This window comes from Peromyscus eremicus, chromosome 12 (genome assembly GCF_949786415.1).
Source record: "Peromyscus eremicus chromosome 12, PerEre_H2_v1, whole genome shotgun sequence".
NCBI lineage: Eukaryota > Metazoa > Chordata > Mammalia > Rodentia > Cricetidae > Peromyscus > Peromyscus eremicus.
This window is the reverse complement of record NC_081428.1, coordinates 30,126,803-30,148,925: the sequence shown is the minus strand read 5'-3', so window position 1 is coordinate 30,148,925 and position 22,123 is coordinate 30,126,803. Positions and strand designations below refer to the sequence as shown.

The window sequence follows — 22,123 nt, the reverse complement described above, 5'->3', positions numbered from 1 at the left end:
ATTTAAAGCATGCTTTCTCTCTGTAATTTCTGTCATTTTTTTTTAATTTGAGGATATTTCAATTCCTTTAAGTAAGGCTGCTGTCTTCAGTTTGAAATAAAAATACTTATTTGAATACAATTTTAGAGTATTCATAGAGCCAATTATAAATTTACATTAGGTCAGAAAACTCTAGAACATTCCATTGTAGAATTTTCAATTAGTGGAATCACTTTATGATGATATATATTTTGACTATTTACCTGAAAGTTCCAAGTGGTGAATCACACATAACTGTTCATTTTAGAACAAATTCAACAGCATGAAAACTTCAATTTGTAGAGGAATATCAAGTCAGTAACATTAACGTAGGATATTTACAGCCAAATGCTATCTCCGCATCATTGAGCATGTTATTTCTTTACATTTCAAGGCAAATCAAAATCTGTGTCCTGTCTTCATATATCAAGTTTGCTTAATGTAGTGGAGAAAGTTTTTTTTAATGACATCCCATAGTATTTTGATACCAGTTGTGACACTAAAAATAAAATATACCATTTGACTCATACTCTACTTTAGTAAATCCGCTCATACTAATCTTGTTGACCTAATTACATCATATAATTAAGATAATATAAATATGTAAATTGGATCTCAGTTATTCTATTCTGAATAAGATCCTTCTGCACAGCTCCATGGCTGGGCTTCTGAGGCTATAACAAAGAAGCATACCATACCTCTTCTGCTGCTGCTTGATGCAGATGTGCTTGGGCTGGTTGTTATGGCTACAGTGGTTGTTACTGGTGCAGTGGTAAGGGAGGGGATGATAGTAGTGGGAAGCAAAGTGGTGGGAACATCTGGTGAGTGGAAAGAAACAAAATACAAAATAAAATCATATCATGCAAACAAAAGAGAAACACAAATGATTCAAATTATAAATACACACATCTTATTTAGGCTTAATTTTATAAGTTGAAACAGAATAACAGGTACAAAACAACTATAGCACACAGGTTCTGTCATTTTTCTTTCACTTCTCTTTTATGCTCCACAAAAGGAAAAAAAAATCTGGGAGCTGTGTTGGAGAATAAGTAAATGGCTTGCAATATTGAAAGTGAAATTTAAAATGACAAGAATTCACTTGTTCTTTGAGTCATTTGAAAATCTCACATGCATTAACAAAATACACATATGTAAAATAAAAATGACATGCTTTGTCAAGGAAGTAAACAAAGAAACAACACATACAGAAATAAACACAAATTCTACCAATAAGATTAAAGAAGTGTTAACGATGAGTATGTATATGCATGTTAAAAAAATGCCTTTGTTTTTCCTTAGAGGAAAGTGACAGGAAGTAGGATGAGAGCAATCTTTAGGAACAAACAAACAAAACAAGCCAACTGTTGTTATAATTGTTATTTTGCTCCGCCTGTTTTCACAAACGGTGTTAATGTACAGTTTAAAGTCTTGTGATTCTTACCCCAATTAGCTGGTAACTCCTTCTAAGAAATTGGCAGTACCTAGGAGTCTTTAACAAGTATTGAGTCAACTAGTATGGAGCGCGATGTGATGTGCTGACAAGCTTATGACTTATTTGGATACAGGACACGAAGAGAAGTTACTGAATAAGGGTTTGAACTATACCAGTCAGTCTCCAGTCTGTAATTAGTCAAGTTGTCATCAGTTAAAAATTGTTTCACATCCAGGGATAACAATGAACAGAAAGAACAGCTTAGTGTGCAATGCCCAAATCTTCCTTCATTTCCTTAAAACCAGCCTCAAGTATCTAGAGTAGAAAAGAGAGACCTCAAGCCATGCTGCCGGTGTCAAGCTACGAAAAACTTCAGAAAAATCCTTGGAAAGGAATTTTGTTCCCAGCAGATAGACATATGATTTACACAGCAAGGAAATTAGAAACACTTCCCCAATTACCTGTAATTACTGTACTGGGGTTTGGTTTCATATGCTTGTCATAGAACCCTAATATATTTACAATGCTTGAGAGATTATTTTGCAGTTGAAAGGTTTCTAGTCATTCTTTCAGGAAAAGTCTTTGAGTCACTCCACACATTTTTCTAGGTCTTTATTCTGATAAATAGCGCTACTCAATCTGCCTGACTCTACCTGCTGAATTCTTCACACTGGAGACACCGAAACCAGCATGAGATCACTCTCTTATCTTGAGTATTGATGTTTACACCTGTTTTTCAACAGGGAAAATGCTTCCTGGCCAGTCAAATTAAGAAAACAACCTCCAAAAACCCAATGGTATTACATTAATCACTGGGGAAAATGGGCATTGCCTGGAGAGCAATTTATCATGATCATAAGGTGGTATTGGCTTTAGAAAGAACATTGTGAATGAATAAAATTTTAATTTTGCCCACGGCTTTTTAGTTGTTACTTTGTATCATATTTTCTTATGGCTTAGTCAGCTTTTAAACACAATGGAAGTAAAGGGAAACAAACTAAATAAAAAAATGGTAATTTTTTATTTCTAAAATAGAAAATGGTACATTGTTATTAGAAATATTGGCTCATTTGGGGTCTCAAATGTATTTATGAAAAAATTCAAAAACAACATCTAGTATTTCAATATTTAGGAACAAAGAATATATTCAAAAGTGTATGTATGGAGTCTGACATTATAAAATTTATCACAGAGTATAAGATTATTTTTATTATCAGATAGTAAACTAGCATAACGTTTTGCTAACCCTTATGCTGGAAACAAAATAGCCTTCCAAAATTAGCTTTAGGATTTCATTCTAATGCTGGCCTAGACTAGCAGACTTATATTAATTCGTTTAGTCAGTTTTATCTGAAACAAAATATCAATTGAATTTCATTTTCACTTTTTCCTATCTCAGTGTTGATAGAAATTGTGAGTTATTTGGAAGCCTATATATGTTCATGTTTTCTAAGCATTCTTGAATGAACCAATTCAATTGTTTTTAAGTGTCCCATACAATAAATATAGAAATTTTTTATCATTATCTAGTATTTAATAAATAAGTAATTTCAGTATTTACTAATACAATTTAACAAATTTATAAAAACCTTGTGAAATAGATGCGAATTTAATAGCAGTTGTACAAAAAAAATGCATGCCAAGAAGAAATCATTCTCAATCACCATTACTTGTTTTTTAACTGTTACTAGTCAATAATGCTAAGTAGCTGTTAAAATACATAGATTTTCTGTGAGTTTCCATTGTGGTCTTTTATTCATCTTTCTTGGCTGTTTTAAATTATCTCAACTCAGTTGTGAAATAGTAAAGCGGAGAGAACATAAAATATTTACTTCTAGAAGATAATTAAAAACAGGTAAAATTAAATAATGTAAAATTATGGAGACTTAGTTAGAAATGTCAGAAAGATTACAAAAATTGCATAAGACTTCTGCCTCATACACAAACTTTCTATTTGATCTATTTTTTTCTGGACTTTCTCCCCTTTATAATTAACCTTGGAAGGAAGAACTTTCAGTTAGTGCTCAGGTTTCTGCTCAGTATAAATGTATGACTACGTAAGAGAACTAGAAAAAAGCCCTTATATGACAGGAAAAATTGATTATAATAGAATTAAAAGAGTAACTACTTTTCTCAAAACACACTCTATATCTTCAAACAGGAAAAAAATATTGTTATTTTTTGAAGAGTCCTTTTTAGTATCACAATGTACTTGTTCATATTTTCATTTAAAAAGATAATGATAAAACAATATCAGAAACAAATATTTAATGATTTATAAGTGACTTATTATTACAAATTATACATATATGAATTCTATCACTTAAAGGTAACTTATTAATGGGACATGCACTGATTTGAGAGTTTGCCCTACTGAGAGCTCAAGACCTTCGAGCCTGGGTGGCTTGATTAGGACCTAGAAAGACAAATATTATGAAATGACTCTGAGAAGTCTTCCTAAGTCCAAATATTTTTTCTCCCTTTTTATAAAATTCAAGTTGGCTTTGGAGAAGTCTTGATCCTATAAATGAGAAACAATATTTGATAAAACTCAGGAAATATCTCAGTGATGATCACTTGAAGTATTAATTTTGGACTTTTCGAGAATGATTAAAAAAGTGTGGGGTTTACATTTTCTTATGGAAATATGAGATATAAATCTACTATTCACCTTATGGTCCTAATAACTAGACATTAAGAAAAGCTTATGGGTAAATTTATCAGAATGCCTCATTAGTTGATGACAATTTTTAAAACTGTTAGTTTTGATTATATATATATATAGATATCTATCTATATATATATATATCACCATTTTCTCTGAAAACATATTTGACTTTTAAAATTTCTTTTTCTAGAAGACTTAATACCATTGTAAACAAAGCACTATATATCTTCATATTCTAAAGTGAATAAAACTTGCTTGATAAATTTAGATGGCTTTTAAATAAATTAATTGAATTCTACGAGTCTTTAAAATTTAAAAATAAAATTTACTGAATAATAATATGCATGTATTTCAAAACAATACAATATGTTCTATATACATGTATACAAATACTTAGATTTTAATAATCAAGTAAGGGTCTCTATAATTATAAACACAATACAGTCAATGCAAAGGTTCCTTTTAAAGAAAAAATTGTAACATTTGTTATAGACAGGGAATTGAGAAAAAGTTTTAAGTCATAAAAGTTGGTTTATGAGTTTGTGTGCACATAAACTATGCATTGTAAGGAATTAAAAATAATCATATTGCATAAAAGAAAATTTCTAAAGCATTTTAAGAATTTCAAGCAAAACCTCTACATCTGGGCTACTGAAGAGTAGTACTGCAGACATTTTTGAAGTTAGCACCAAGTGTTATTCATGAAGCCAATGCTGAGTTACAAATAAATGCTCTCTAATTCACAATAATTCTATTACAACCTACTCACTTAAAGAGCCATTTCAGCTCCGGCATAAAATTCTTGAACAAATGAACTAACATCTGTGTGGAATAGCATTGTTAAACTTGTTTTATGGTAAATCATTAGTCTATTATCACTGCCTCTTGGCTCCCATGGCTGTGTTAAGAATTCCACACCATGTCCTCATTGTATTGAGGGTCCCAGGGTGTGTAGATGCCCTCTACTTGGGATAGGAGGGCCTTGGAGCATCCATGCTTAAATTCTTTACTTCATTTCTCATTATGCCAGTTTCAGATGAAGAAAACCTTTGAGTTGGGCACACAAAAGGACACATAGCCCTGCCTCGGGTGCTTCCTTCAAGTTCTGGATCCAGATCTTTCCACTCTCTGTGCTGTGGTCTTCGCACAGACACACCCTGCTTCACAGCATCACCTCTTCTATGTCTATGTCCCTTGTTATGATCTCATTTGGGAAGCATCCTCTCATTCTGGAAGTAGTCAAGTTTTCCTTCTCTGTGTCTGCAAATGCTTTGTAGCAACTCTATATATGTTTACTACACATTGTCATTCATTTAGTGTTCTATCCCACACAATAAACCACCAGGATAGTACTTCAAGAAAGCATGTCTTCGTTATTTACAAATACTGTTTTTCCTGGGAAAAGTACACTTGATCCAATGTTTGCTTAGCTCTGACCCTGAAAAGCACCCCTATTTAAACTGAGTATCTAGAAAAATAATACTTTCAAGTCTAGAGAGTATACAGTATTCATCTGGCATTTACCATTCACTATATATACATATATATGTGTATACATGTGTATATACATATATATCTTAATGAAACAAAAATTAAGAAAACAGATAATCTACTTAATGCTGTATTTTATTTTTGGAGTGCCTACCTAAGTTATATATGTTTTAGGGACATGGAAATGCTACTACTATGGATGATAATAATAATGTCAGTAAATAAGCAATATGTCACTTCTAAGAGCATAAATATGTAACCAATATTGAAATAAGATTAATATGTACAAAAGTTATGGTTTTTGCATAAAAAAACTGTAGAAATTTCTGCTAAAAGTCTACAAATCAGAAAGAAGACTCAGAAATATGAAGCTGAAGAAGCTTCATCTCTGAAAGAGTTTGTCAGCATTTTAGACTCATTAGAATTGTAAATCCTAAATGCCAATCAAAATAATGGGAAAGTGTCCCCTCCCTTCACATGTTAAAGAAGGAATTAGAAATCTTGGAAACCGATCTTCTTATGGGGGCTTATTAGAGCACAACAGATCCTGTATAGTCCTGTCAGAATCAAGTCACTGCCAACAGGAACAGCATGCAATACATTGCAGAGCAATGTCACCCTTTTTTTCTAATAATGAGTTTTTCAGGTTAAAAGTATGCTGTGTTTTCTGTAAATGTGGTGTATAATTTCTAACTTGTCAACTTGTTTTGTTTTGTGGCAGTTTCTCTTTTTAAAAATGGCATTCAGAATGGATTTTTGAAACAAAAATTAAGTCTAAAGAGCCCCAGAAGCCCAAGCTGCTTGTTTCTCTCCAAAGACTGTTGCCTAAATAGGGAGAAAAAATTGCTAGCATTTAGTCTGGAATCCGTACATCCACATCCTTCCTACTGGATGGTACTAACACCCCCCCCCCCCCCCCCCCCCCCCCCGCCGCCGTTCCAGAGTCAGAGTAATCAGTTCACTTTAAGGGCAGTTATGGATATGCATACAAATGGTCGGGATTCTGAAGATAACAGAATTAAGGTGGGAATTGATACTGTGCTAAAAAGAGTTCAAATTTCTGACTTAAAAAAATAAGATTGGATCCTTAATATTTTATTGCTTGTTCCACTGCCGTTGGGAGCGATTGCAAGAAGCATGTTTACTGGTTTTGTTTTTGTAAAGACGGGCATTTATCTGCCCCCATTATATTCAGCCGCCTGTAGCAGCCTATTTAAGTCATAACTTAAAGTTATGACAACTCCTGAACTCTCAACTGCACTGGCAGACATCAGCTGACAGGACTTCAACTTCCCATCGGGACCCTCCTCTTTGGGGATGCTATCGTAACCGCATCTGTTTCATAAAAGGGACCTTCCTCAAAATTTGATTGGAATGAATTTCTTAACATCTTTCTCATAGCTTCCACTGGTTTCTCATGCTAAGTGGAAGCCTTATACAAAGACAATAACAAAAAGTCGCTCTAAATTGGAAAGATCTGCAATTTTAAACTGTAGGTTGTAGCCAACAGTCCTAAGTAATTACAAGGAAAGATTATGACTCAAACCGATGTCTTATTTGAAGAGAAAAAAATGCATTTTCCCTTTTAAAACACATTTGCCATGTTCTAAAAGAACGCAAGTAAGCCGAGACTTAAAGCAGGTTCAACAATGCTTTCAGCTTGGAGGATCCTGTACCATTTAGCTCCACTGACCTCAATGTACGAGTTTTTTTTTTCCAGGAAGGATCTTATTCTAAGTAAATCATGTGCTTTTAAAGGAGGTCATCATTGCCATTTTTTAACAAAAAGTAAACGAAGAGATACAAGGAGGAAGTCTGAAAAATATTGAGCAATGGGTATTTGTTTTTCCATGTAAACTCTGTCATGAAGGAAGCAAGAGGTGTTCTGCATGCTATTTGTTAGCCACATGTAATCACTTCATTAAAAATAGAGAGTTTGGCCGGGCGGTGGTGGCGCACGCCTTTAATCCCAGCACTCGGGAGGCAGAGGCAGGTGGATCTCTGTGAGTTCGAGGCCAGCCTGGGCTACCAAGTGAGTTCCAGGAAAGGCACAAAGTTACACAGAGAAACCCTGTCTTGAAAAACCAAAAAAAAAAAAAAAAAAAAAAAAAAAAATAGAGAGTTTGGTATGGTAATTTATATAATTCTTTTTAGAACTGATTCTTGATTTTGATGAGTCAAAAACTGACCTAAAAGAAAGGTATTCTGACAACTATGAATATTTTTGCATGTAATTTTAAAAGGTAATACCCCCAAAGATGTTGGTCTGCTTTTTAAGCACAATGGAATAAAGTTACCTGCTACTTCATACTGCAAATCACATCACTCTGAAATCTTCAAAAAATATTTTGGGTATGTGGAAAAATTGCGATAAAAATGTTAGTATCTTTTAGGATAGACAAGTTACTCTCTTCCTAAGACACCCATGTTTCCATATAACAAGTCTGAGCTTAAAACCTCTCTTTATATCTCTAGATTGAGTGATGTTTTTCACTGCTCTTTGTTTATTTCCCAACATGGTTCCTCAGCTCTTGCCAAGTGGTATATATATGTCATTCAGTAAATTTCTTACAATGACTTCCTTTGAAAAGTTTCCTTAGTTGAGTTGGAATCAAGAGTTTAGGGTTTGTTTGGTTGATTTGGTTTTGGTGGTCTGCTTTTGTTCGCGTGTTTTACTTTTTGTCTGTTCATGTTTTTTCTTTCTTAAACAAGATACTATACTGCTCAGGCTGGCCTGGAATTCACATGTAGCAGAAGATGACCATGAACTACTGACGCGCTGCCTCTACTTCCTGGATACTTGGATCACAGGCATATATCACACCAATTTTCACACCTTTCTTTCTTTCTTTCTTTCTTTCTTTCTTTCTTTCTTTCTTTCTTTCTTTCTTTCCTTCTTTCTTTCTTTCTTTCTTTCTTTCTTGATGATTTAAAGCATTAACCCATGGCTTTGTGCATACCAGACTCACATTCAATGTGTGTGTGTGTGTGTGTGTGTGTGTGTGTGTGTGTGTATTTTTCTTTTTCTTTGTTTTGTTCTTTGTGGTACTGGAGATTGAGTCCAGAGCCTTGTACATGCTTTGCAAGTGCCCTGTCACTGAACCGTATAAAAAAGCCATCTTTTAAAATATACATTTTAAAAATCTTTTTGAGATTATAACTTCATTCCCCACTTCTTTTTCTCCTTTCACACACTCCTATTTATTTCTCTCTTTACTCTTTTGCAAATTCATGGCCTCTTTTTCTTTAATTTTTGCTACACACACACGTGTGTGTGTGTGTGTGTTTGTGTCTGTGTGTGCATGTGAGTGTAGTGTGTGTGTGTGTGTGTGTGTGTGTGTGTGCGCATATCTATGTATTTCTGAAAATATAAAGATGCCTCTATAATGTTCTTGGAATGTACATTTTCAGATTTGACCATTTGGTGTTGGACAACCCATGGAATGGTCTCAACTGGGGAAAACTGTTTCTCCTGCACTCAGAAATCTTTAGTTGCTTGTAGTTCTCTTTTTTAGTGAACAAAGTCTTCTAAAGAGTAACAGTGGCCCCCAGAGTATGGACTCCTAGTAAACTATACTACCTGCATTGAATGTGACAAAAGAAATGTATCACCGAAAAAAAAATCCAAGAAAATATGAAATCTTACAATGAGAACTGTTCTAAGTTGGTGAAGTAAACCTTTCTCACAAAAGACTGTATGTTTCACAAAATTTGCCTGGAAAAGTGATCAGTTTGGTCATCACACTACACATACGATTTCACTTGTTTGATGACTCTTTTTAAATTTAAGAATAATTGAGTTTTCAATAAAGTTGAAAATATTTAAACTGAGTGTTCAATTTGTTAAACAGAAGTAATGCAAGTGAATTAATCCTTTCACAGGCATCATGTTGGGCGCCCACTGGAAAATACCTCGCTACCTAGTTCAGAGAGGTCAGTGAAAAGATAAGAACAGATTGGGAGCCTCACTTGTAAGTAGTGTTCACAGGACACTGGTGGGAGAGGAGCAGAAAATACACAGGGATTATTTTTAGATTCTAAATACTATGCGATATATTCTATATCACATTTGCAGAAACTATGAAGTAAGAAACTGCTTATGTAATTTTATGTAAAATCCATACTTTCTGAAAACCAGTGCCCAAATTCTCCCCATAAGGCTATGATGTATGGCTTCAATTCTCTCACAAATGAGCTCCATGTGTTTTGGTAAAAGAACTCTGTAAATATTTGGAAAATTATAGCCTAACTAGATTTACATGTAAACACACAAGGAAGACTTCAGTGCAAATGATTTCATCCTTGTGTTTACTTTATTATTGACTGCAAATGGGGAAGGGTTATATAGAAATAGTGCAGGATGTATTATTAATGTTGAAAATTTTGAATGATGAATTCTGAATTAAGATTTTTCCTTTGACATTTGGGTAGTTGTCCTTCTATAGCTGGAAGAACATTTACGTTAGTGTGATATATACACAAGAATTTTGTACAGTGACAGCTGAAAACTCAATTTATCCACTGCATTTTCATCTTAAAGAGATGGAATTTGGCTCAACTTTGTTGAGTGATCAATCCAACACACACACACACACACACACACACACACACACACACACACACACACACTTTTAAATGCGTTATAAAGCAAATACAGTACTCTGATCTCCACTTGTCTCTGCAGAGTTTGGCAGCTTATTAAAACAGAGGCATGCCTTTCCTACAGGCATCAGAGCTCTATCTACATTTTCATGGCTAGAGTGAGGTGTTATCTCAGAGATTAAAGAGACTTTTTAAAGGATCATGCATCCAGTGACTATGTAGGAAGATCTCCACCAGCCTTGCTGAGATCAGCAGCCAAGGGCTCTCCATTATCAGCCCAAAGTTCCTTGGTGAATAGGGGTGTCTTTGCTATTGTTTTCATTCTATATCATGTATTTGTCATTTATGTTTCTAAAGAAAGCTTCTCCAGGAAACATGCTCATTATTAGCACACACAATTAATTTACCAGCTGGTTAGGTCTGTTTTTATATGAGGGAACAGATTTCAGTTGAATCCTTCTTTTATGTTTCTAGGCTGTACATCTGTTCACTATCCAGTCTTCTCTTCCCTACTCTACACACAATTTACTCTCTCAGTGCCATCATGATCTATAAGAATCCTGTTATCTAGGAATACAACTAAGTATGTAAATAAATAAATACATAATCCTCCAATATCTCCAAATATTTTCTTTCTGGAAATGGTAACTCTGTGCCAAAATAGACTATCAAATTGTAGCCTAGCTACTATGATAATCAGAAAACCCCTTTTCTCTTCATTGTGCTAACAGTACTCATTTACCTACAAATCACAGTTATTCTAGATATGAAGTGTAAAATTTATACTTCCATAATAGGTATATATACTTCCTAACAATATTTGTTTAGCTCTATGGCAACCGTTTAATAGAAAAGTTAAGATATAAAATTATGAGATGATCCATCTGTTTAAAAATAAATTGCATCATTCAACCATACATGTGTTATTTTGTTAAATTTAACAAGTAATAACAAACTTAAAATTGGTATTTATTTTCTGTACATCAGGTAAATATTTAAAAGCAGTGATACACCAGAAGTGTTTCTTACAGTGAAATAAGTTTATTTCCCTGCCTCAATTTGGTTTCCTACCATATCGAGCAAGTTATTTGCTTTCAGTACCCAGTATCCAGGGGGAAAATTACTGCCTCCCCCACAGTCTGAAGAGGTACAGTGAGATACACGGCTCATAAGTTTGGCTTTGATGTAATGTTTTGTAATATATGTATACAGCATTTTTGTCTTGGGGCATTATTAACATTTATTATTAACAATAAATATGAGTGAAAGTAGCAATTGTAACTGACTCTTAAAGCTGGAAAGGCACATTTAGTAGCTTGATACATTTCACTAGACTAAAACACATAGACATTTATAGTAGAAATATTATGTTACTGTTAATTTTATAAAATATTAAACTATTTTATAATGGCTCATACCAACTAACAATAAATGTGATGGATCACATATCACATGTATGTGTGTTATTTAAATGTGTTACTAATAAAGTAATTATCTTTCAAACAAACAATGGCAGTGCCATTTTTATCACTACTTATTTCAATAAACACCTGAAGAAACAAATGAACTAAAAATGCACAGTGGTATTTCAGAGCTATTAAATCAACAACTGTGATACTTGATTGGGAGAATAAAAATAGAAGCAAATTGCAATTCTATTTTAATCCATGCTATCAAAATAATAGTTGTAGAGAATTTTGCATGTTTTATATGGTTATAAAGATTAAATACCTTAGAAAAGAATCTATATATAATAAATTTAAAACATGGAAAATTATATAGTCTAATTTCATTCAAAAGTAGCACAGTATAAGTTAAGATAGTGAAGTGATCAAGTTTTAAAATCTTATTTATATGAGAAAATAAAGACCCAGTAGAATAAGTTAAACAATGGTAAAATAAGTTTACCTCACATGAAAGTGTTGCTGTGATACAAAGGGTAAATTTGGATAAGCAAGGGGAATAACGTGGGAACTTTCTGTAATATATGTGTCCATTACCATATATCCTGCTTTCTCTATTGAAGTTATGATATCAATGCCCACGGTGTTGGCTTACAACGTGTACCTGCCCAAATTCTGAAGCTATCGATAGAAGAAACAGCTGGTCATTTTCTCTGTCTACCTTGCAGGATTTCCTGACAAATCTCAGGAAGGGCACTGATGCTAGAATTTTCTTGTTCTTTAGGAATGTCTGCTGAATTAATATTTTGTATACCGTGTTTTAAAAAAGAGTTGGAAGAAAAAAAAATCCTATGTTATTATTTAGTAAGTTCGCTTCTTCTGCTCTCTCTCTCATAAACACACACACACACACACACACACACACACACACACACACACACACGTACCTGTATGTGTATATGCGTATGTAGGTTGTATGTACTTTGTGTGCTCTCAAGTATCATATGTGTGTCTTTGTATATTTGGTGCAGAAGTTATAACTCTAATATGAGTTGATTGAAATACACTGATAAATTCCAAAAGGAACTAAATTAAGATTTGGGAACATTTGGACTTATCACTGTTCATATGTATTATGTCTCAAAACCTTCACATTTCATATAGTTGTGATGTTTTCAAGAATATAGACTTCAAATTTTCTGTTTTATTTATTTATTTATTCACTTATTTATTTATTTTTTGAGAGACAGGCATGTACTAGGCCAAGGCGTAAAGATAAGAAGGGAACTATTGGGAATAGGTTTTCTCCTTCTACCACGTGAGTCCCAACAACAAACCCAAATCTTCAGCCTTGGCAACAAGTTCTTTTATTTGGGAAGCCGTCTCACCCTCCATCTCCTCCCAAAAGAGCAATATTTTAATCAGGTGATGAGAAATAAATATGAAATATTTTAATTGCTTTCAACTATAAAATGAATTAGACTGAGGCTACCAGTAACTCTCTGTTGCCATAGCTCTCTGTTTTGATGCCTTCAGTAGTTGGATGCTGATCTGGGTACTCATTGCTTGGGAAGAAAAATGTATGTAGCTTCTTCAAAATGGATGTTTTCCTAGAGATAGAAGGCTGTTTGGCGAACTTATCTCACTCAACATGTCATTAGCTTTTACACTATGGCAAGAATTTTTCTATAACTCTTTGTTAGCAGGAATTTAAATTTTTCTTGCCTGGCAGTTGGTGGCACATGCCTTTAATCCCAGCACTTGGGAGGCAGAGGCAGGCAGATCTTTGTGAGGTCAAGGCCAACCTGGTCTATAGATTGAGATCCAGGAAAGGAGCAAAGATGCACAGAGAAACCCTGTCTCGAATGTTTGCTGAATTAATATTCTGTATACCACATTTTAGAAGGACTTGGAGAGAAAACATTACTATGTGATTGTTCAGGGCAGATTCAACACCAGTGCTTATTGATATACAAGAATGCTCGTCCAATTCAAGGCACATCTGTATAACTGATAGTATTTTAAATACTTCCATTTTTTTATGTATGCCATTTATTTAAGAATAATATGGAACTCTAGCGTTGTATTTACTTTTTTAAATTTTGATATTTGCTTTGCACCCTTACAGACTGTGTTTATCTACATGGCCATCTTTCTTTAATTCTTCACTTTTTTTTATTGATTATTTGATGTAATTTTTTCTGGACCTTATTAAACTATCATTGTATTGAATGCAATTAATATTATCATTATAGTCAGAATATATATACCAAATTATTGATGAATAAATGAATTGCTATTTTGGTCAGATTTATCAAAATACAGAGACAAATGGAACAAAATACTATAATCTGTTAAATTTACATATATTGATTTCTAAAAAAGTGGATGATAATGATAACAGAGAATCTTTTACATTTTTATAAAGACTAAAATATATGGAACTATAATGCTCATAGTAATTGAATAGGATAACTAATTCTAGCTATTAACTTAATAGACTAATTTTTCCATTACTGAGCTTATTAATGAAAAGTGCTACTGTCTCCCATAGTGTATCCTTAACAGAGCACAGATTTTATATGTGTATTGATTCCTCTTAGAGTTCCTTATATACTGACTTTCAGTAAAGCTTTCATTGAAGGCAAGTTTTAAACCAGCAGTTTAAGCCACCATCTGTACTTTTAAAGACGAAAATTTCAAAGGTATAATGGAAGAGAGGAGTTGAAGAAAATGTGCAGTGTGCATAACCCAAAACATCAGGGCTTGTACCAATTAAATGCCATAAAACTCCAACATCCACTACCATTGGTACCCACAGGACAAAATATAACCAGAGCCTGACATCTGTGTTGTTGGTGATTTTACAGGCAAGTGTTTCAGCCTCCATCACATTGGGAATGAATAAACGCAGGCAACTGTGGTAGATTCACGCATGAGTCCCGGGTCATAAAAACCCTTCTGTACTAGAGCTACATTAAATCATCACAGCTGATATAAAAAAATCAACCTTGGTGTAAAACATAACAAATTACCACATGTAGCATTCATTATAGATCAAAATGCCACTCGAATTTTTATCATGGAGTAGGGTTTTGAAACAGCCAAACCATTAACAGAAGAGTGTAGCTTTTCCGTTTATACAACCAGTGACCAGTGAAACATTATACCTAGTGTGCAAAGGGGAAAAAGTACCCTCTATTTTGTAATGAACCCAATTGGAGCCCCCTCTAAACACAGTGCAATATCATTGCACTGTTTCACAGAGCCTGTCATTACTTGTGTCAATAATACTAGGTAAACTACTGAGGAACTTCACAGCATTTATGGAGCAGCATGAAAAGCATTAATCTATGGGGTGCTTTTGATGAATTGGAGTTCAAAAGCAAAGCCAAAAATGACTTCTTAAAAAGTGCTTAGGAAAGTATTTAGCAGGAATATGCCCACTGCCAACAGCTGAAAGGTAGCCTGGCTATTGGCAAAATCATACTGTTGCCAGCTTGTAAACACTAGATAGCATGAACTTTCCCCTACTTGAATTCCTGAAAAGAAAAAGGTGACATATCTGGACATATTGCTTCTCAGTCACTTCTCTTTGAAGTCTCCACAGTATTAAGGCACATTGCTGTCAACACAATGTGTCATGCTACACAACATGCAGGTGGAATTCCTACCTATTTGAGAGTAGCACTCAGAAAATTTAAGATAAAACATATGTATATATAACCAGACTTAAGGTGAGAGCATATGCTGTACACAGATAGATACCCTTGGGACCCAGCTCTTAAGTTCTGAGGAAGTTTTGTGATTAAAGTGGTAGTTTTTATACTATGTCTGGTAATGAAGGTGGCATGCTCACCTACTTGAGTTTACCACATTTAATCCCAGCCTAAATATGCCAATTATATGAGTGATCTCTCCCAAAGTTGATTTTTTTTAATTTTCCACAACATATTAAAAATGAAACACAGACTTCTATAATTTCTGCTATATTATTTGTGAAAAGTCTATACACTTTATGTCTTCACTGTTTAGCATAGCAAGATAATGGGTTGTTTGTTTGTTTGTTTATTTGTTTTCCAGACAGTTTCTCTGTGTAGCTTTGGAGTCTGTTCTAGAACTTGCTCTGTAGACCAGCCTGGCTTTGATCTCACAGAGATCCTTCTGCCTCTGCCTCCCAAGTGCTGGGATTAAAGGTGTGGGCCACTACCGCACAGCTAGCAAGGTAATGTTAAGAATAGAGATTTTATACTACAACAGTTTTGAAAATAGAGCTATGTTTATATCATTTTCTTCATTCTAATTATATAACAAACGAATACCTCGAAATAGAACAAAACAAGGTTTTTCTTTTTTCCAGAATATTAAATCTCTCTCAAAAAATTAGACATAATCCCTCAAATATTTTTACTGAAAGCTATTTGTCTCATCCATATTTCTAGCAGTTGTTTACACTTTGATTCAGATGAAAGACAGAAGACACATTCTTTCCGTGATTCTTGAAGTCCACTGAATTTATTACTGTATACAACTGCAGCTCATTATTTGGTAAAACTACATAGGATAAAATAGTATGCTCAGAAAAAAGTTGTTGAGGTGAAATATGTGAGGAAAACGTTTCACCTCCTGGTAATTCTTTTTCTTGGAGATTCACAAAAATACATTCTGGCATACACGAGAAACTGCCAGCAGCAGTTATATAAAGGAAGCTAACTGTGTTTAATACAGTATTTATGCGTGTTATAAGAAGGTGTTTCCTTCTAGTCATACATTAAAGCTGCCTTATGAAGAAGCCGTGATGTTCGGAACTTGAATAAAACAGTCATTTTCTTTACTCATGTCCATTTCTGCCCCCTTTCTCATTCAAACCAATTTTGAATTAAGTTCAGACAAGATAAAATAATTTCAAATTATGACTCATAAGAAATTAAACATTACAATTGCAAACTTTTGCCTTTACTATACTCCAATGGCATGTTATTATATTTTGTGTGGTTCAATTCAATGTTTAGAAAGCACATTTTAATATAATACAATGAAGTAAGCTACAGAGAAATGTTTTTAGTGCTTTGGATTATCACTAAAAATTATTTATGATAAATTTAAAGATAAAACTAATATAATTTACAAATCACTACCAAATAGCAAATTAAATTACTTGTAATAGGCTTTTCATAAAATAATTTTATTTTTCATATATGCTTTAATTTTTTTTCTTATTAGTCAAACTGACACATATTAAATGTCTCTCTTAGAGATATTTATACTCATGAGAAGTTCTTCTGAAAGAAAAAGCAGACCGATTTTACTTATTTTTCTAACAATGTTGACAGATTTTAGCCATTCTCCATGGTTTTCCCCCATTCACGTGTACTATTTCCCAAAAGAACTCACCATGTACAATGAGGACATATTCTGCGCTGCTTTGGCCGATGGTGTTCGTGGCTTCGCATCGATACGTGCCATTGTCTGTTTTGTTCAGGAAAAGAATGTTGAGTTCCCTACCACTCACGACCATTCGATCAGGATCTGGTAATTCTGCACCATCCTTTGTCCACAGAACAGGCTCTGGCCTATTGGATACAGCATGCATGTAGAGAGAAAAAAAAAATGTTGAATGTTCTGTGAACAAAATCAAACTATTTATATCGACACTTTTTTTTATGTCTGTGTGTTAGCTTTTATAAGGTACCAAAGAGCCATGAAGGGTTAACTCAGAAGAGTTAGAGGGATGATAAATATAATTTAATTCTGTTCTACGTAATTAATCAGATATGTTTTTTTTGTTTGTTTGTTTTGTTTTTGTTTTTGATTTTGTTTTTTCGAGACAGGGTTTTCTCTGTGTAGCTTTGCGCCTTTCCTGGAACTCACTTGGTAGCCCAGGCTGGCCTCGAACTCACAGAGATCCTCCTGGCTCTGCCTCCCGAGTGCTGGGATTAAAGGCGTGCTCCACCAACGCCCGGCTTAGATATGTATTAAGGAACAAATTTATTGAGTTGCTGTAGCTCTCACTTCTGGTGTCTTGCTTAGGTCAGTTCTGAATCCAGATGCTGCTGTCAATGACTAACATTTCATAATTAACTACTTTCTTTGGACTTTTGAGACAATTTCTCCTTCTTTTTACCACAGCATTTTATAACATGGGCCCGCCATGGTGGCATGGCACTTCTTGAAGTTACCCTTCACTCTCTTACCTCTACCACTTTTCCTACACTTCTGAATAATTTGTCTAGAAGTATTTCTTTAGCAAAATGGATTAAGAGGACCAGGGAGATGGAAAAGCACTTGCTGTACAATGCTGACCATCCAAATTTCATGCCTGAAAAGCGTGGTAGAAAGACAAGTCTTGAAAGTTGTTCCTCTACACACTGTTGTGTGAAACACGCCCCCACACACGCACATATAATATTTTAATCTTTACAAAATATAGTCAGACACTGTATGACAGCTCTTCATCACTGAAATCTACTTTACATGAAATAATGACACCAGATTCTGATAATGACACCAGTCTTTAAATCCATTGTGACTATTTGTGTAAATGAAAGTGCCTTTTCTTTCTAATGAGATACACCAATGAGATGCTATAAAGAGATTGTTTGTCTCCATGGGCTCCTGGAGAGTCTCAGAAGGGGTTACTTAGTTACAGAACTAAGACCTTATATTTTACTTCTGAACTTCTATGATGAGACAGAGGTCAAAGGTTGAGCTGGAAACCAATGTCTAATGATGTGAACAAGTCAGGCTGATGTAACGCAGCCTCCATGAAAATCCAAAGACGTGGTGTCTTGTGGAAAATTCATGGGTGGAAAAATTGCTCGTAGAATCCATGAGTTAGCAATCAAAAACACTATTGCCATGAGCAGGATACCCCCTTTCAAGTTGTTGATATGGTAACCTCAAGAGACCTCCCTAAAACAATGGAGGCATCTGGCATTTATCGACTTGGTTGTCCTCCAGAATCAGATGTTAAGACTTTTTGCTGAAGGCTCCCACTCCCAACTGAAATACACACACTTTGTTTGTATGCCATGGAGATATCAATCTGGAACTAACATGGAAGCTTCCTCCCTGAAACCTAACCTGCAAACGAAGTGTGTATGTAGGGTGCTGGGGGAAAAAAGTTATCTGCAGTCTTACCCAGCCGTGAGTCCTATAAACTTTGACACAAATCTTCCCTTGTATGGAGCTGTGGTGCCATTGTTATGAGAGTAAAAAATTCTCAGTGATAGATTTTTAAGGCCTGCTCCATAGGAAGGAATCCATGCCTTATAGTGTAAATATGGTCATAACCATATGGCAGGTGGCTGTCATAGGCTCTAGAACAGTGGTTCTCAACCTTCCTAATGCTAGGACCCTTTAGTACAGTTCCTCATTTTGTTGTTACTACATAAATGTAATTTTGCTACTGTTATGAATCATAGTTTAGACATCTGATATGCAGAATATCTGATACAAAACCACTAACAGGGTTAAGACAAACAGATTGAGAACCAGTGCTCTAGAAGGTAACTGAATTTTGTTAGTTAAGTAAATTGACTTGCCGTCAATTTGCTTTCAAAATATTTATATTTATTTGCACAGAGCAATGTTACTCTCAGCCTGAACCATAGAAGCTTCTTTCCAGTGAATGACAGTAGATGCAGAGAGTTCACAAGATGCCCAGAATAAGTGATGGATGAATGCTCAGTCCAAAACAAAGCTCAGGTAATGTTACAAAAGTTTGGGCGGGAAGAGTGTAAGAAACAGAAAATGGGAGAAGGGTTACAAAATGGCATCTTCTGGGCGAGACACACCCATTGTAATCACAGGAGCACAGCAGCTGCAGACACCTGCATGGGATCACACAGGAATGGACTCACTAATGGTCAGAGAAAAACGAAAGAGACGCTCTGGGGTTCCTGACCCCTTGCTGCTGTACTGTTTGCTACTGTTAGATTCATGGGAAAAGTAGTCATTGCCTTTAATCGCATTCCAACTGATGATACTCCCAGGATGCAATGGATAGTTCTAATCCTGTCTTGCACACAAAGCACTGATCAAGGTAAATGGGTAACAAAACAAAAAGAAATTATAAATCTAGAAAAAGGGTTGGTAGGAGTAAAGGAGAGTTAATAGAGATGAGAGAGAGATAAGAGATAAGAGAGAGATAAGAGTGGACACATAAAATACATTATAAACATGTATGAAATTATAGTAGGACTAACAATAAATAATAAATATTTACATAAATAAATAAGAAAACAGGGAAGTTTTTTTTTCCAAGATTGAAGGACTCCAGTTTGTCTTTTTCTTCTACACTTTCTCGCAGGCATCATCTCTTTATTTAGTTCTTCATCTGTACTCTTTGCAATAACCTTTGTAACAGAGAGAAGTTGAGTGTTTCTCTGAGGCATTCTAGTAAATTAATTGAAGACAGGGAGGGAGTCATGGCAATTCTGCTTCATAGTGTGTTGATCAGAAGGATGGTTTACAATCAGCTATGTGTAATTGTTCTAAGACATAGTAGCAGTTTTCTGGGATTGAACCTTCCTACTGTGGGATTTGACACTATCTCCAGCTACATGGAGTCAGAATTGAAGTGAATAACAGGTTTCTTTGTTGATGTCCCTGGAAGGCCTTATATTCCTGGTAGAGAAAAAGTGGCTGGCACATATATTTTGGTGATCAGGGTGAATTATTGCAGTGCGTTAGTAGAGAGCAGTAAGCCCTTTGTTTTCCCTCTATCTCTTCAGAAAAAGAAACAAAGAAATGAAGGCAATTTTATCAGAATTGTATTCATGATATTTCTGAGAGAATATCTTTACATGAAAAAAATTAGAGAAACTAAGAATATGAAATTACTGGATAGCATTATTTTTCTCATCCAGTGATATAGAAAATTTTATAAATATCTCAACCAAAACAAAAACAAATGCTAATAAATCTCTACTTGCTGCATATATCATACTTTTGCTACATGCTATTAGAATTTAATAATTTGAATTTTGGAATACCCTATAAAATCATTTGTGTTCTTAGCATCCTTGAAAATGTTTTAAAAAAAGATCAAATGAAACTAATACTTTTTTTCAGAACTAAAATAGTAGAGTTTTTGCATTTTTCACAAAGCCATATACATTTTTTATTTTATAAACAAAACCACTAATAAAAAAACATGAATAATTTTTATCTGAAGACACCACCTTTTGTAGTTCTCAAAAGAACTACTTATAATTACAAGGCAATGCTTTCTTGATGTATAAAATGAGATTAGTAAATACAGAGATATAATTTTGCCCATACATCCAAAATTAACACCTCAAATGTAAATTGTGATAGTGTTCTTCTAATTGATAATACATTTTTCATTATTTCTTAAGCACATGGTTCTATAAACGCATAATTAAATTTAGACATGTTTTAAAATTGTGTAGAAACATAGAAATCTAAACAATGTAATGAAATTTAAGTGCTCCGTCTGTATTTAATTTTTCTCCTAAACAAAACATCTCCCTTCTAGTAAATGAATGAAAAATAAAATGGCAAAAGAACAAAGAAAAGAAAGATAAAATAAAGCAAAGTTTGCACGTTGTGGTGACAGGATGAGGCTGTGATTGAAATAAGTATTCCACCAAACTAAATTCTCAGGCATCCAGGATCCTACCTACTCTGGAGATAAGTCTTCAAAGCTGTAAAGGTGTTCACATCATTAGATATAATTTTAATGAAACGGAGTTTAGAGTTTATGTACAGCTTATAAATAGCCTATACTTGTTCCTGACTAATTTTCAAATGTTTGGCCTAATACTGAGTGGTTTCGTATGCCTTGATACAGTTTTTGTTTCATCTTAGTATAGAGGACGCCTAGGCTTTTTTCTAGTTGGTACCTAAAAATGATTGTGTTTTTTTGCTCCGGATGACTAACATTCTTCTCTCTGTTCAGGCATCCAAAGAGGATCATTTTAAAAGAAGTTCCAGCTCATAAATTTTATGCAATGAGGTTAGAAAAGAGTAGGAGGCAGACTTCAGGAGTAACAGGAGAGTGAGGAGCAGCAGAACTGAGATATCACGGTACCGCTCTGCAGTATGAACATTAACATAGTCACTACAGAATGTCCCCCTTTCTGTTACAAGACAATTAGAAGTTTGAGACTATCGGTATGACCTAAAGCTTCATTTTAATTTTTGTCCATCAAATCTATAAACTTATAAATATGATGTTATAAGGGGGTATACCTAAGGCATTTTATAACAGTTTCTGCTTCAACAGTGAATCATGGAAATAAGAATAGAAATCAAAGATCTTCATGGATTCTTTTTCATAGTTTAAGATCTTAGTGCAAGAGATTATAATTTTCTAGAAATTTAAAAAAATTAGCTCACAGTTTTCTTTATAAAAGCATTTCTTTTAAGATTATAACTTTAACTACAACATAGTTTCCTCTCTCCAAACTCTTCTATATGACCCTTCCAATTCTCCATCAAATTAATGGCCTTTTTTCCCACTAATCATTATTGCATGTA

At 34.3% G+C, this 22,123-nt stretch overlaps 1 protein-coding gene across 1 annotated transcript in view; it reads right to left on the bottom strand.

Annotated features, from left to right (window-relative positions):
* The window catches only part of Cadm2 (cell adhesion molecule 2), a gene marked incomplete at its 5' end in the record, with an annotated part of 227,892 nt that overhangs the window by 70,388 nt on the left and 135,381 nt on the right, over positions 1-22,123 (bottom strand). Inside the window, 2 exons of the mRNA XM_059277714.1 lie at positions 717-836; positions 17,012-17,190. Coding sequence (XP_059133697.1) covers positions 717-836; positions 17,012-17,190 — 299 coding nt within the window. The remainder of the gene's footprint in view (positions 1-716; positions 837-17,011; positions 17,191-22,123) is intronic.